Source organism: Megalobrama amblycephala, linkage group LG2 (assembly GCF_018812025.1).
Source record: "Megalobrama amblycephala isolate DHTTF-2021 linkage group LG2, ASM1881202v1, whole genome shotgun sequence".
NCBI classification, from domain to species: domain Eukaryota; kingdom Metazoa; phylum Chordata; class Actinopteri; order Cypriniformes; family Xenocyprididae; genus Megalobrama; species Megalobrama amblycephala.
Window position 1 is genome coordinate 41,008,510 of NC_063045.1, and position 16,723 is coordinate 41,025,232.

At 37.2% G+C, this 16,723-nt stretch overlaps 1 protein-coding gene across 1 annotated transcript in view; it reads right to left on the reverse strand.

Moving 5' to 3' along the window:
- Positions 1–8,342: 8,342 nt before the first annotated feature.
- mtnr1bb (melatonin receptor 1Bb) overlaps positions 8,343–16,723 on the reverse strand; it is a 39,441-nt gene continuing 31,060 nt past the window's right edge. The window contains exon 3 of the mRNA XM_048175670.1: positions 8,343–10,833. Within this exon, the coding sequence (XP_048031627.1) occupies positions 9,986–10,833 (848 nt within the window). The 3' untranslated portion in view covers positions 8,343–9,985. The remainder of the gene's footprint in view (positions 10,834–16,723) is intronic.

A 16,723-nucleotide genomic window follows, 5' to 3' on the forward strand; every position in this document is an offset into this window, starting at 1 on the left:
CACCACCAGAACAAATGCTCTGTCATTACAAGTAGCTTCTTCTCTCCAGAAGAACCCAGCTGAGTTCAGAAGTGTGTACTTATTATTTTATTATGGTGCAGATAGCATTCTAGTGCACTTGTGGTTTTGCATGTGCACTTATGGGTGATGTGACTTCCAGGCATGTTGGAGCTCTGGGTTTTTGTTTGGGTTTTGTCAGGTACGCAAGATGATTTAAGGTCCCTGGAGGAAGTGGGGTTTATTATTTCAGGCCGTGGTTTCAGTTTTTCACTTTGTTATTTTGTGAGTGCACACATAAAGTATATACACATAATCAAAACTGCACACACACAGAGGACCCAGAAGATATTTGGACTAGCACTGTCAAAATTAACATGTCAATGCATTCAGTCTTGGTCCTTTTGCATACTATATAGTAGACGCGTATTCAATTTTGGATGCAGCGTTTGTGTCATATAAGGAAATTTTATTATTTTTAAGTACTTAGTTAATGTGTTTATTCAATTTGACATTGCCACTTAAATAGATAATTCTGCCAAAAATTCTGTCATTCCAGACCTGGTTTTGTGACCATGTTTGGGTCAAATATGGACAAACCCAACCGTTGTTTTAAATTTTTAAATCAATTTTTAACCCAACATTTGGCTTTGTCCATATTTGACCCAAACATGGGTTGAAACAACTTAGCACTTTTAGAGTGTACCAGAACCACCAGCCACAACATTTTTTTAAACAGCTAAACTAAAGCACATCCCCATAATCTGCTGAAATGTTCTCCACTGCTCTCATTAAAAGCAAACAGCAGCTCTGCGTGCTGCGTCCTCGCCTTTTTGTCATAAAATATGCCTCCGTAGTCATTAGGATGAAGAAACTTGAATACAAAATTACTTCTCGGCAATAAATGAATTTGTATAGAGGCTGAGGAGGAAGCTTTTATCATGTCGTGCAAGATTCAGATCAACATTTGACGGCGGTGGTGCTGGAACCCTGGGCGATTTGTGTTTGTGTGTGTGTATGCTTGAGTGTTTTGCTTATTCATGCATGCATGTGACATTTCATGAGAAGCCGTTTTACATCAGTGCCTATCTGTGGCCAAAGAGCATTTCCTGTCTGCGGGTTGGCGATTTGATATCGCATTTTCACAAGCCCAATAAAGTCCTTTGTGATTTTGGAAAGACAAGGTCATAAAATGTGACATCTAAAGTTTGAGAGAGAGAGCTAATGGATGCCATGATGCGTTGTAAGCTGTTGCTGATCCCTGTCATTTACGACACTCCCTCCTGTGCTGTGTGGGACAGAGTGTGTCTGTTTGTGTTTGTTTAACCCTGTACTGCAGCATCACCCTGAGGCAACATAAAATCTTTTGTAAGCAGTTGTTTACTAGATGCTTTAATCCAAAGTGACACTCATTACATGGACAGTCTTTCTGTAGCAACCTGGGGTTTAATGTCATACACAAGAATGTAATGGTGATTGTTAATGACTCGCTCCTTTTTTTTTCATTCTTGCTCTTGATAATATGCAAGGACATGTGCTAGAAGATTATATGTATACGCACACGCACACACACACACACATAGATTAATAGTGATAGATTAACAGTGATAGATCCTAGTCTGAGTCTAATTTATGCACCAGTTTGTTGAGCAGACTGGAAGTTATATAAAATTACTTCTAAGCCAAAACAAGTTGTAGGCTTATACTCTCTAAAATGGAATAAACTTTACAGAAGAGAACACTGACGTGTGACACTGACGCAGTGTCACAGACACGTCAGGCTCCACCGCCCTCCAGTCACAGCGCACCATGTCACCAGAATACTAATCACCGACACCTGCACCTCATCAGCACCTCATCACTCACAGTATAAAGAGCACTCACACACACCACCTCATTGTCCGGTCTCGTTTGCATCTAACTTACCTGTATGCTTACCTTAAGGACTCCCCGTTACTGCCTAACCTGTCTCCAGTGTTCTCCTTGTGTGCTATCTCCTCTCTGTGTGAGTGCTCCCTCGTCTCCAGCGTCTCCAAGATCTCCAGCGTTTCCAAATTCTCCAGCGTCTCCATCTCCACCTGTAACCACATCGAATACCATCATCACCTGGACCTCAAGTATCTGCACCGACTTTCACCATACTCACCTGCACTCCCTCACAAACTCATACTGGTTGTTCAATAAAGATCCATCTCCTGTGAAAGACTGTCTCTGTCCCTTCTGTATTGTAACACGCAGGAGTCGACTAATAATAAGTCAGCGTTCTGACATATAACCTGGAAGCAATGAATGTGAACAACATATGAGATTGACACAGAAGAGAAGATATTGATGAATAAAGTCATTTTTTTTTGTTTTTGCACACAAAAAAAGTATTCTTGATGCTTCATAAAATTAAGGTTTAACCACTGCAGTCACGCTGATTGTTTTAACAATGTCTTTACTACCTTTCTGGAAATTTAGTACCTTTCTGGACCTTTCTATAAAAAAATTAACGTCAATTTGATGGGGGTTTTTCCGACATCAATTGGACATCAGTGTGTGGACGTCAAATTGCTTTAAAAAAATTGGTGTCAATTTGATGGTTTTTTGTCATCAATTGGACATCAGTGTGTGGACGTCAAATTGACATCAATTTGATGGTGTTTTTTTCGACATCAGTGTGGACGTCAAATTGACGTCATTTTTTTTTAACTTAAATTTTATGGTTTTTTTTCAATTGGACATCAGTGAATGGATATCAACAATGTCCAACAACGTTTTTGAAAATCTACTTACCCCACCTTTAAAGCAACTTGTACACCTTAACAGTTTTGTATTAGAATGGCAGTGGCTAAATGCATTGCATATTGTACTAGGCAGATGTGTATTTCCATGCGTGTTTTTTATTGTGGCGACTTGCTTGTTGACTTTATCCCTCTGGTGTGGCTTACTTGGAAGAAATAATGAGGATTACTGATCTAGGTGGTTATCCGTGCTTGTTTAGAGAGCTTTTATTATTTTGTGGATTACTACAGTATGTTAGTATGAGTGATGGTGGCTGAAAATCTTGTAATTAATGCTAAAATGAGTGTTGTTCCATCTTCATACAGGTGCTGTACAGCAGTCAAATCCAGAATTGTCTGAGGCTGAGATCATCAAATACATAAAGAACCGATCTCCGATCAGCTCCTGACAGATATGGGGTATGGGATGCCAGAAGGGCCAGACAGCCATTGATCTTTGTTCTCAATCAGAATAGGTGCATTTTTGTTTTTATTTACATTTGTATTATTGATATGAAGTTTGCCGGAAAAAAGTTCTGTCATGAAAACTCTCTGAGTATTTGGCATTGTAATGGGTATGACAATGTTGATATGTTTGGTCTTGGCGGAATACATCTGCTAGGCTGCTGCTGCTTTTATTGCTGCTGCTGCTGCTGCAGAGCAAGTACGGGATTTGCTACTGCCAATACATACACGACACGCTGCTGTGAGCAAGTAAGACATGCTGCCTCTGTTCAATATAGTGTACATGAATTACCCGTAGCAGATCTATACAGGTGGAGCTGGGGAAGGTGGAGGCTTTCTGAAAGCGTGCTGCACTGCTAAGGTGCAAATGCTATTTGTGTATTTTGAAGACTGAGCATGCAAGCTCATTGGCTACTAACACAGCAGGAACCAATCATCTGTGTCCTATAGATAAAATGATGTGATTACGTTAAGGACCTATTAGTCTGCGCATTTAGAGTTTAATGACAGAACTTTGTATTTTTCTTTCATTGCATTGTGTCATTATTTTGGTGGTCGAAAGAATACCAGTGTGTGGATGTCAAATGGCCGTCAAATTTTTGACGTCAGTTTGATTCGGATTTTTGACCTGTTTTTTGACGTCAATTTTATATTTTTTTCAACATCAATTGGACATCAGTGTGTGGATGTCAAATGGACGTCAATTTTTTAATGTCAATTTGATTTTTTTTTCAACATTGATTGGACATCACTGTGTGGACGTCAAATGGATGTCAAGTACAGTGTTCAAGCATCTGTATAATGCACACAATACGGAAAAGAGCATAGGCTGTCTAGCATATACCATTTTAAGTGGGGGAGAGTATCATTTGTATGATGGTGGGGGATTATCCATGTGAGAGTTGTGATGGACTGATAAAGGTCTCAATAGGCTGATTTTTAGTCCCAGTTCATCCATGAACTGTTGTGACCACATGGTTTTGAGGAATAATCAAATCATGCAAATGTACATGAATCTTTAAAGGCATGTGACAGGTGCATACAGTTCTTCTGGCTTTGTAAAAATGAAAACAAGTGGAAAATGGTATTAAAAATTCTTGAGTGTTTATGTGAGTGTCATATTTAACAATGGCTGTTTTTTAAGCATGTTTGTGTTTGTAAGTGAAGTACACTTGTTTAAATGAAAGCACTGTTGAATGAAAAATTGTCATGTAAATTTTAAGGTGTGCTATAAAAGTAATGAATACTAAGTATTACAGTAATAATCATTTCTAATAATTCATTACATTTATATAGTGCGTTTTTATTTGCCCTCAAAGCGCTTTACATATGGAAAGGGGAAATCTCCTCAACCACCACCAATGTGCAGAATACATCTGGATGATGCGACGGCAGCCATATTGCGCCAGAATGCCCACCACACACCAGCTTATTGGTGGAGAAGAGACAGTGATGAAGCCAATCACTATATATGGGGATGATTTGGAGGCCATGATGATGGATAGAGGCCAATGGGCAAATTTGGCCCAGATGCCGGGGTTAAACCCTAACTCTTTTTTCGAAGGACATCCTGGGATTTTTAATGTCCACAGAGTCAGGACCTTGGCTTAATGTCTCATCTGAAGGACGGTGCTTTTTTTTTTTTGACAGTATAGTGTCCCCATCACTATACTGGGGCGTTAGGACCCACACAGACCACAGGGTGAGCGCCCCCTGCTGGCCTCACTAACACCTTTTCCAGCAGCAACCTAGTTTTGCCAGGAGGTCTCCCATCCAGGTACTGACCAGGCTCAACCCTGCTTAGCTTCAGTGGGCAACCAGTCTTGGGCTACAGGGTGATGCAGTGTAAATAACATATTGCATACCAAAAAAAAGGTATGTGTTTTTAACACCCTCCATAAAGCATCTTTTTTTTTTTTTTTTTTTTTTACAGCATGCGGAGAGCATTCAGCAGACAAAACAAATTAAGGGTCAACGGCTTTTCTCAGCAGGTACAATAGAGATTGAGCTCAGACAGATTGCAATAACTCACCCGACCCATGAGTGAACCTGCGATTATTCTCCCATAATCCCATGCATTTTATAAGTGTGCATGTATGCACTCAGTCTTCACATGTGCATACATCGATTTATATGTAAAGTCTTTCTTTAAGCAGGCATGTGTGCATGTTTGAATGTTTACCAGTCTCTGATGCCTTTAAGTGTGTTGCATAAATGTTTTTAAATAAGGTTTCCCGTTTGAGTATGGGTAAGTGTTTGTGCGTGTGTGTTTGAGAGATGAAAGCGAGAGCAAAGGTAAATTAGATGGGTTTGTAGTATGATCATTTTCCCATAGGGCAGTTTCATCTGCTGAGAGAACCATTTAGTTCTCTCACTTCACGCTGTGCTTTATGGTTTAATTTGAAGTAAAAAAATTACTTGTTACAATATTTACTTTCATTATCATATATATCTATGTGCTGGCAGAATAGCTCTTTATATTCGATTCAACACACCAAATCCCTTTTATCTGTGCAAAGATCTGCTATATTTGTATATTGTTGTATGTGTTATTTTTTAGGCTTTCAGTCCAACATCCATGATCTGATTTTACTGAAGATTATATAGCACATGTGGCAAACCTTTTTTTTGGGTGCAGAACAGTTTTATTTTTATCTTTTGTAGTTTTTTTTTTGTTATCATGTTTTTCAAGTCGCTGTGTAAAGCAAGAGCGCTGTAAGGCAGGGTGAAAGAAACTCAAGCTCAGAGTCTTCCAGCACAGACACGGGTCTTTGAATGTCCCACGGCTGCAAAATGAAACCCGAACTTCATTCTCAAAGGTCTCAAAACTAGTTCTGACCCACACAGAAAACATTTTCTCTATTTTCTTTGTCTCTCTTTCATTGTTTTGTTTCTCTGTCTCAATCTTAGTACCATTTAAAAGTGTGTGGTCAGTATAGGTTTTTGAAAGACGTATCTTATGCTCACCAAGGCCGCTCAGTTATATTGCGAAATATTATTAAAATTTAAAATATCGATGTGATATTTAAGTATCTTTCAAATTATTTAGCTACTACGTTTCAAATTATTTAGCTACTACATGTTACTAGTTTGTAAGTGTACACTCTTAGAAGAAAAAGTTCTAATCTCTAAAGCAGTGCATCTCAACCTTCTTGACTACAATGACCCTCATTGTCCACAATAATATTTGAACGTCTCCCTCACTCACAATTTTTACCTGATAAAATATTTTAGAGCTTGGCATAGCTAAAAAGGTGTATATCCATTATAAAATTAGCCAAATAAGAAATATCTTTTATCTTATATTCATGCTTGTTTTTTTCCTCATTTTAAATACCTTTAAGTGACCTTGAAGCCCCCTGCTTGAAAACCACTTCAAAAATTATTGGTGATGCTGCAGTTAATCCTAAGTCTAATACTGTTTAATACTGTTGACAAACTTCTTAAACCAGCTAAGGATATTGTTCACTCCTCTGTTCAGTGTAATACGTTTCTTAATTATTTTACCGGTAAGATTGAAATGGTTAGAATTGACTTTATTTTAAGTACACTTAAGTCCTTGAATTAAACTACCAGTATTTTAGATCCGCTTCCCTGTTCAGTTATTAAGAACTGTCTTGTATCAATCTGTCCTCATATGGCTTCAGTTCTGAATTTATCTGTTACACCAGAATTAAAAATAGCTGCCATTACACCAGTCCCTAAGAAGCCTGGTTGTGATGTTTCTGATTTGTCTACTTATAGGCCTATTTCTAACCTTCAAGTTCTGGAGCATGTTGTGGCTACTCAGTTAAATAATCACCTAACAGTCTCTTTGAAACTTTTCAGTCTGGTTTCAGAAAAGGGCATAGTATTGAAACAGCTTTAGTGAGGGTAGTTGATGAGCTCCTTATTGCAGCTGATTCTGGTGCATGCAGTATCTTTGTCTTGTTAAACCTCAGTGCTGCTTTTGAAACCATATGCCATTCTGTTCTGTTGGACAGGCTGCATAGTTGGCTGGGACTTCAGTTGGTTTTAATCTCAGTTAACCAATCATTCCCAGTTTGTTAGCTTAGGTAATCACAAATACCTGTTCGACAGGGCGTTCCTCAGGGTTCAGTGTTGGGCCCAATTTTATTTAGCATATATATGCTTCCACTTGGGCAGATTATCAGGAAATGTGGTCTTGGGTATCACTGCTATGCAGATGATACTCAGATTTACATCACCACTGGCCCTGATGTCCATTGCATGTTAATTACTTTGAGTAGGCGTCTAGAAGAGAATCTGGATGCAGAATAACTTTCTGAAACTGAATGGCTCCAAAACTGAATTGATGCTGATTGGTACAGTGGTGTCTAGTCATAAATCTGATCATATTCGTTTGGTGGTTGATTCCAGCATGGTACTTCCTGCTTTACAGGTGCAGAATCTCATTTTTGATCCACAGTTAACATTGATGATAAAACACATTTCTAAAATTGCTTTTTACCATCTTAGGAACATTGCACGACTTTTCTCATTTTTGCTGATGCAGAAAGGCTTATACATGCCTTCATTATGACTAGGTTAGATTATTTTAATGCCTTGTTCTCTGGCCTGCCAGCTAAATCTCTAAGCATTCTACAGTATATTCAAAATTCTGCTGCTCGTGTACTTCTCGTACTTCTCCTCGGAAACACATTGCACCGGTGCTTCCACAGTTACACTGGCTTCCCGTTAATGTTAGGATAGATTTTAAAGTTCTAATTTTAACATATAAGGCACTGCATGGAACTGCACCAGCGTATCTTTCTGATTTTGTTAGTGCTTACACTCATCACACTCCCCATCACGCTTTCTGCCAACTCTACTTCATCAGCCTTCATGTAAACTTAAGACCATGAGGGAAAGAGCTTTTTCATTCAAAGCCCCCAAGCAACGGAATGCACTTCCTCTCACCATCAGAAACGCATCAACTTTGGAACACTTTAAAAAGTTTATTAAGACTCAAGGTTTTTTTTTTTTAATTAACTGTTGTATTGTTTTTATTGTTGTTTTTGTTTTAGTTTACTGTAGCACTTTGGATTTAAGAAAAGTGCATTACAAATAAAATGCATTATTATTAAAGGGTTTTGTCAGGTGCTTCATATACAGAACATTTTAGGATTTCGTTTTAATTAATCAATTTTGTCAATTATATGTATTGAACAGCTCATAAACACATTTTATCACTTGAAAATAATGAAATTACCCATTAAAAATCAGAGTATTATGCAATCATTTAAGACATTTCTCCTTATATAGAACCTTTTTGGCATAAAGGGTTCTTTAAAATTGAGTCAAGCGCCCTTTTACTGTATATAGAACCCCAGTGGACCTTATTTTCTAAGAGTGTAGGTAATGTTCAAAAGAGTAGCTTTACTGTGACTACTTTAGCTTGCAAAATAGCCTGAAATTGTCAATGACATTTAGTTTTTTCACTAATTGTATTCTATATTCCAAAGGCTTGTCTACTCCCATTGAATCTCTGCTACGGTTTTCAACCCGACTCCCTATCTGAAACCCCTCTGGATAATGCATTCAGCAGATTGATGACAAGATTGCTCTCAACTTGGCCAAGTGTTTATGTTATCAACCACCTCAGTCCCCCATCTGCTGGGATGCCAGCCACACATCCCCCATAATTCCCTGTGCAGATGTGGCCATAAGGAGCAAGCTCATCCCAATCTCTCCATATAATCCCTTCATCGCCCATTCATACCAGAGAGAGGTTGCGCAATCACCAATAGACTTGGCTTTCATCAGTTCGGTTCCTTTGTTTTATTGAGGTCAATGGCGAAGCATGTTCTCACACAGCACAATCCCACTGCATGGAACGTCTCGTAATGTCGGGAGGATTAAAACGCACATTGTCAAATCAAGTAAAAACAAGCACAGATAACAATAATACATTCAAAAACCAGGTCTCGTTAATACTTTCCCTTTTTGCCAGTAACCTTTATCTTAATTGAAATTCAGGTTGCGTTTTGCTCACAGATCATTTGCTCAAGAAAACATATGGTTTCAGAGTCATGCACGTTTCCTGGCAAAGTAATAACCCCAAAGTCTTGAATGACATTTAATTTTTAAAAGATAAGAGGTGAACACAAATTGAAACTGAAGACTGACTGACCGCACGCTGTCACCGTTCACTTTGAAAAAGATCAAATTTTCTTAGCGGAATCCGCATGAGGTGCTTTTTTTTAAGTTTGTGCTTTATCTTGCTGCTGGAAGCTCTTCGCTCATTAAAGAGCTGTTGATGTTACATTTAAATTAAGATGCTTTCAGAATCTCATTTGGTTTGATGACAAACTGATTTGGTATATCAGATACTTGCTATCAATGTGTTAACATTTGGCACCTTGAATAAATGCATTTTTTACATCTTTCATGTGAAAGTTCAAGTGTAAGGCAGAATTTCTGAATTGATAAAGATGTGAAGCATACTGATTTATACAACATATATACAACAGACCCACAAAAATGTACAAAATGTCTTCAATAAATAGTCGTGGATCATAAATAGTCCATACATACATGTATTTAAAAGGTACTTCATTTAATTTTCATTATAAATTGCGAGTTAAATATTTCGGTGTTTTGGAATGGAGCACAACATCAAAAATAAAACACCCTGAGTTGTGTATAATGGTTTTGTAGCATTAAAAAAAGTGAAGTGTTCACAGTTCCAAGTGTATAAATTTGCTTCATGCATCCATGATGTTTCCTTTTGAACAGTGATTGGCTGTAAATAAAAGTCACTCGTTGTTATTGATGGCTGGCGAGGGTTTGCTTCTTATCCCATCTGTGGCAGCCCTGGAGGTCTCAGTCACAAACCTCCGAGGAATCCACACCGATGTCATGATCCGTACATACTCCTTTCGGAAGTTCCGATTGAGGAGTCCGTAAATGATGGCGTTGAGGCAACTGTTGAAATAGGCCATAAAGTAGCTGACCACAAAGAGCCACTCTGGAATACGTGGCGCCATGACCTCTGGGTTGATGGCCACCACCAGTCCGATGAGATTGAGGGGAGCCCAGCAGATCGCGAACAAAACAAACACCACGAACATGGTGACGAAGTTGCGCATGTCGCTGGGCCTCACCCTGGAGCGTTCCTCGCTTTTCACCTTCCGCCTTACCTGTATCACCAGAACCCAAATCCTCAGGTAGCAGAAGGTCACCACGGCGATGGGCACCAAGAAGTGAACGACCACCACCACCACAGTGTAAGAGCTGCTGGCAGTCTGCGTGAAGGTGCAGGAGTAAACGCGGGGGTCGTAACTCAGAGAGCCCACAAAGAAGTTGGGAAGAATGGCCAGCACAGTGAGCGCCCAGATCAGGGCCACTAACAGCAGCGTGTTACGGTAGCTGTAGAGACGTCCGTAGGCAAAACTGTGACAGATGTAGCAGTAACGGTTGATGGCGATGCCGGTGATGTTGAAAACAGAGCCGATCACGCTCAAGCCCATTAGGAAGCCGCTGACTTTACACTGGATGTCCCCCAGAGACCAGCCGTCATGGAAGATTGCGTACAACACCAGCGGGTAGGGATAGAAAGCCACCACCAGGTCAGCGAAGGCCAGACTGACAACAAACACGTTACCTGTGCAAGAGAGAGTGGGCTTGTTAGGAGGGCTTGTTAATAATCTTGTGTTTACTAGCATCATTTTATACTGTGGCCAGATGAAAAGTTGTTTTATCATATCAATAAAAAAAATATGATTTTATACATTTACAATTTATGGAATCTTATTTCTGCCACTGAATAAAAAATAAAAAAGGTAATTGCATCTTTTTAATCTTGCAATTCTGACTTTTTTTCTCTCGCAATTGCGAGTTTACATCTTGCATTTCTGACTTTTTTTCCAGAATTGTAAGTTTATACAGTATCTCTCAATTCAGACTTTATAACTCGCAATTGTCAAAAAAAACATTCTTTTTTCCCCTCAGAATTGGACTTTATAACTCACAATTGTGAGTTTATATCTTGCATTTCTGACTTTATAACTCACAATTGTCAAAAAAGTCATAATTTTTTTCTCAGAATTATTATCACTATTGTTTAAAAACTGATAGTTTAACCGATTGTTTAAAAACTGCAGGTGATCAGGGCCGATTACATCCTGTCAAAGGGTGCAGAAAAACGTGTTAAGACTGCAACTCATACATACTGTGTGTGTGAAGAAACTCACTCTTGTGTTGAATTTTAACGCATTAACAGTTTAAAAATAGTGATGTTAAAGCAGGCTCAGACCAGGGTGGCCAGGTCTGTGTTTTTTTTTTTTTTTTTTGCTACATCAAATATTATTTGTAGTGCCTCCCTTCTAATAATCGCAAAAAGCTTTGTTACTTCTGATAAGAATTAAAATTTCAGTTTTCAAATTCTGTCAATTTTATCATGAAATTCAAACAATAAATGGCATTTTGAGGCTCTTAAATGTGATGTGTCAGATTGCTGTAATGCCTCAGTTCAGGCAGCAGCTCGCTGAGTGCGGAGCGCGAGTCTTTTCTTCCTCTTCAATACAAGCTAACATCAAAGGTATGTTGAAAGATATAGTACAACTTGCCGGAATGTATCATGTCTCATGTAATCACTTTATTTGTGTTTCAACCGCGGAAAGACATCAATAAAACAGCTTGTGTATGTCACATCATGTCACATTTACCTCAGGAATGTTTTCCACTGTTCACAGTTCCTTAGCTACCTATATATATATATATATATATATATATATATATATATATATATATATATATATATATATATATATATAACACTAGAGAGGAGCTTATTTACTGTTATTTATATGATTGTGTACATTTGCCATGAAGACAACAAGTGCTTATTTTTATACAAACATTTCAGTTTTTATTTTAGTGTAATTATTATATCTGAAAATAATCAGCAGCTGAATATAATACTCTGGTGTTTGAATATAATACCTCTGGTAATTGTAACTTTTAATATTGTAGTGTACCAAATGAGAAGGTTCCCTGTATAGTTTGCAACATTATTTGGGAAAGATTTTTATTTCCTTGAGAAAAACCAAAGTATCGGCATCGGCCGATATCATTCTGAATAATGGGCTATCGGTATCAGCAGAGAAATTTAGTATCGGTGCATCTCTAATGTGAATCAAACTAATAAAAACATTAATTATTATTATTCAACAAGGGTGCATTAAATTGATTAAAAGTAACAGGAAAGACATTTATATTGTTACAAAAGATTTATATTTCAAATATATGCTTTTATTTTGAACTTTTGGTAACACTTTATTATCGGGTCTTTTAACTAGTTGCTTATTAGCGTGCAAATTACTAGAATATTGGCTGTTTATTAGTAATTATAAAGCACTTATTAATGCCTTATTCTGCATGACCTTATTCTACATTCTTAATTCCTAAACTTAACAACTATCTTACTAACTATTAATAAGCAGTACATTTAGGAGTCTATTGAGGGAAAAGTTATACAGTTAATAGTGAATATATGTTCCCTATACTAAAGTGTTACCGAACTTTCTATTTATCAAAGAATCCTGTCACAGTTATAAATAATAATAATTCACAGTTTTATTGCAGCACATTGATAAAAATAAGACGAATTGTTTCTTGAGCACCAAATCAGCATATTAGAATGATTTCTGAAGGATCATGTGACACTGAAGCTAAAAGTAACTTTTATCAAAGACAAAGCCCAAACTTTTTGAAGGGTACACTCTAAAAAATGCTGGGTTAAAAACAACCCAAGTTGGGTTGAAAATGGACAAACCCAGCGATTGGGTTGTTTTAACCCAGCGGTTGGGTTAAATGTTTGCCCAACCTGCTGGGTAGTTTTATTTAAACCAACTATTGTTTAAAAATTGCTATATGGCTAGCTTAAAATGAACCCAAAATAGTTGGGAAATTAAAAACCAGATGCAATTAGAGGCAACAATAATAGACAAAAGGTGAATGTTTAATAATAAGCTTTAATATTTTATTAATATAAATTTAATAGTTTATTAATATAAATTTATTAATAAGCAATTTAATAAATGTTTATTGTTTAATAATTATTCATTGAACATTAATAAATGTTCATTTCCAACACACTTTGGGTTAATTTTAATTAAGCAATACAGTAATTTTTAAACAATAGTTGGTTTAAATAAAACTACCCAGCAGGTTGGGCAAACATTTAACCCAACCGCTGGGTTGTTGTCAATTTTTTCTGTTGTCATGGCAACCAGCACACATTTTATTTTTGTCAGCTATACGAAAATGTTTCCAGTAAGTAGATTTATGTTGACTTTGTGCATCAAAAAACACCATTTAAATGTATACATACCATTTTTTCCTCCCTTTGCCCCTCCAAGCCTGTTTTGTGGCACTTAAATTGAATATAGGGGTAAACTCATGTGAACGACAAGTTGAGAACCAGAGAGAAAATAAAAGAGGAAATGAGAATCAAGAATGACAAATCTACAGAGCGAAAAGGAAAGACAAAGACTAAATCACATCAACTTCAAAAGCAGGATCTCCTGGGAGTGCGATGCCTTTGATTACACTGTGACAGCAGAAAACACATCGTTCTCTAAAACAGTGCGCTCTCTTCTAGCCTCTGCCCTCTCAGATTAATCTCATGCATGGTCTGCTGCGTTAAAACTTCTGTTATGTTGACCAATCCATTTACTCACTTTCTCATGTTAAACAGTCATCATTTACAGATTACTGTACGTAGAAACAGTTGACTGGGCCATCTAATTAGCATAGAGTCCAGATAGCCTCTTATTCCATATTACTGATGGCAAATATCTGCTGCGTACAGACAAATTTGCTTCAGATGCATGTTTGTAAATGGAGGTATAATTTTCAGAAAGTGATTACCAGATAGAATACTGAAAGTGGAAAGAAGTGAAAAGTAGAATCTCACAAAAACATGCTAGGTCACATTGGTATATTATCTATTTATACAAAGTATTTTAAACTGCATGCTGCATAAAAAAATATATGATGTGTAGATTAAAATACAATTATGTAGTGAGAATTGCATTTGTATTACCGTAAAGACAACTTTGTGGGGAATATGTGCATAATTATAATAATCAATCTTAATAATAATAAAACTGTATGGTCCTAAAATTAAGATTTTCTTTTTATGATTTCTTTTTATTTTTATTATCTTTTTGGAGTGAGATGTGATCTGGACATACTCTTGCCGTGTTTTATGAGATTCACCTTTAAAAGAATAATAAATGATTGAATCAAAGTCATGAGAGGTGAACAGCTTTAATCAGGCACACATTTTCCCCTCATTGCCTACAGCTTTTTAGACCTCCAGACCATTTTAACATTCAGTCGGTGCCTTTCGCCCCCCCCCCAACCCTAAGACTCTGGATGAAACGTGAGGGCCATAAACGTAAGGGACCCCCATTAATCAGATTTTCAGATAATCAGATGCAAAACATTTCAATTGGATTTTTTTCAGATACCACCAACAGCAATGTGTATACGTGTATGTGTATATGTGTATCAAAAAAATTGAAAGGGGAAAAAGCTGGGTTTTTTCCCATCCTTTTTAGCAAATGCCAAAAATCAATCCTGGCACTTTCCAGCATGACATTATAGAGATCATAACCCAATATTCTCATCTGTTTATCACTGTGGCCTTTAAAAATGATCCAAAAACCCAAAAACTGTTTCAGCCTGTCACGTTAAAATGACACTGACTTTTCTCTCTTCAGCTATTTCCTATTCTTAGCTTTATTCACAGGATAAAGCTATCGAAATGATAAACACAATTACCCTGACCTACCGGAGCCCAACCTTTCTTCTCTGTGCTTTCTTCTCTTTTCTTTAGACTTTTATCCCCAGCCACTATAATTCAACCTGAGATGAAGCACATTCAAGGTCATACTGCTGTATGAATGTACCATGAAATAATGCACAATGTGAGACTCAGCTGCTATAAAAGGCATTTTTGTGTTCACATATAAACCAACTTGTAAGTAACATGCATAGATTTCAAATCTTTAAAGCCAGTTAATGTGTGAACTTTTTACAATTGCTAAATACTCCTCTTACAAAAGCACATTTTTAGCAATGCCTTTTAATATTTTACAGTATTTCTTTATTTATTTTTATATATATTATATTAGAGGTGATTATGCAGAATATTGATGTGGTTTCAGACAAAGTGTGTGTGTGTGTGTGTGTATGAGACAAAGCAATCTAGTCTGATGTGAATATGTACACGTGACATGAATAGTCTACTTGGAGTGAGAGTACAAAGAAATCAAAATTGACATTCAGTTGTGCTCATACACCTTTCCACATTCATGATTGTGCACCAGGGTTCCTACACCTTTTGACAAATACATTTTCATGATTTTCCATGACCAGTAATTTGTGATAGCCGATGAAAATTGATTTTTCTTATGAAAATCTTAATGACGAAGATTTTCGACAATTGGCTGGTAATTCCAGGTTTTCCAGGACTATGGGAACTCACATTTAATGGCATATGTTTGTCTCTTATCAACTTTGACGACACAGTGTTTTTTTGTTTTTGTTTGTTTTTCCATTTCCTGAAAAGTACTGGTTTTGGATATAAGGTGTCTGCCCGACAGCGACGATATGGAGATATGGGATGAATGAGAATGAGAAAAGAAAAGCAATTAGGGAAAGGAAGGGAAAGGAAGATGAGGAGAAATGTCTTTGTCGTTTCCTATTTGGAACAGTTAAAATGTGACGGAACAGCTGACAGAGGAATCTGAGGAAAAGTTGTGGAGACAGAACAGAAGGAAAGGGTTGTTATGTCTAAGGCTCATTATAAAAGCACTTGAACAGGGTCACACAGGGCTATGAAACCCTCAGAGTACAGTATAAAATGATACATGCATGCCCTGCTCACCTGTCACAAAAAAGAAGAGCTACAGCTGTAAGAGACAACAACACTCATGCTTGAACATGCCCACAAGACTTTTGGCCTTTTTGGCTTTTCCTTACAGATCTGGACAACCTTTGCAAAAAGATTTTCTGAAGCCATGCCAAGAACAATAATAAATCTCGACCCTGCCATTTCTTACCAATTGCCACTGAGGAAATCCTTCATTGTGTCCAGGCAGTTCATCTAGACAGGTATAGGAACTCTTGGGAATGAATGACCACACAAATCAACAGAATAAAAGGGAAAGAGAGCCAGTACAGTGCAGTAGTGCGTCCTTCATATAAATGGCTAATCTGATATTTTCTTAAAAAGAAATTAAATCAATAGTATAATTAATTCCTTATATTAAAAAAAAAAAAAAAAAAAAAAAAAAAAAAAAAAAAAAAAAACCCTGAAGGGTGTAATCATGAATGTAATAATAAAATTAACCCTTGGAAAAACCAAAAGGTCAGTAGAGCGTAAACAGAGAATGAAGCCAAATCATCAGCAGAAATCCATGCAGTCCTTTCTGACTGATACAAGCAAATCCTGTTTGCTTTTCAAACAGCTTTCTGTCTTC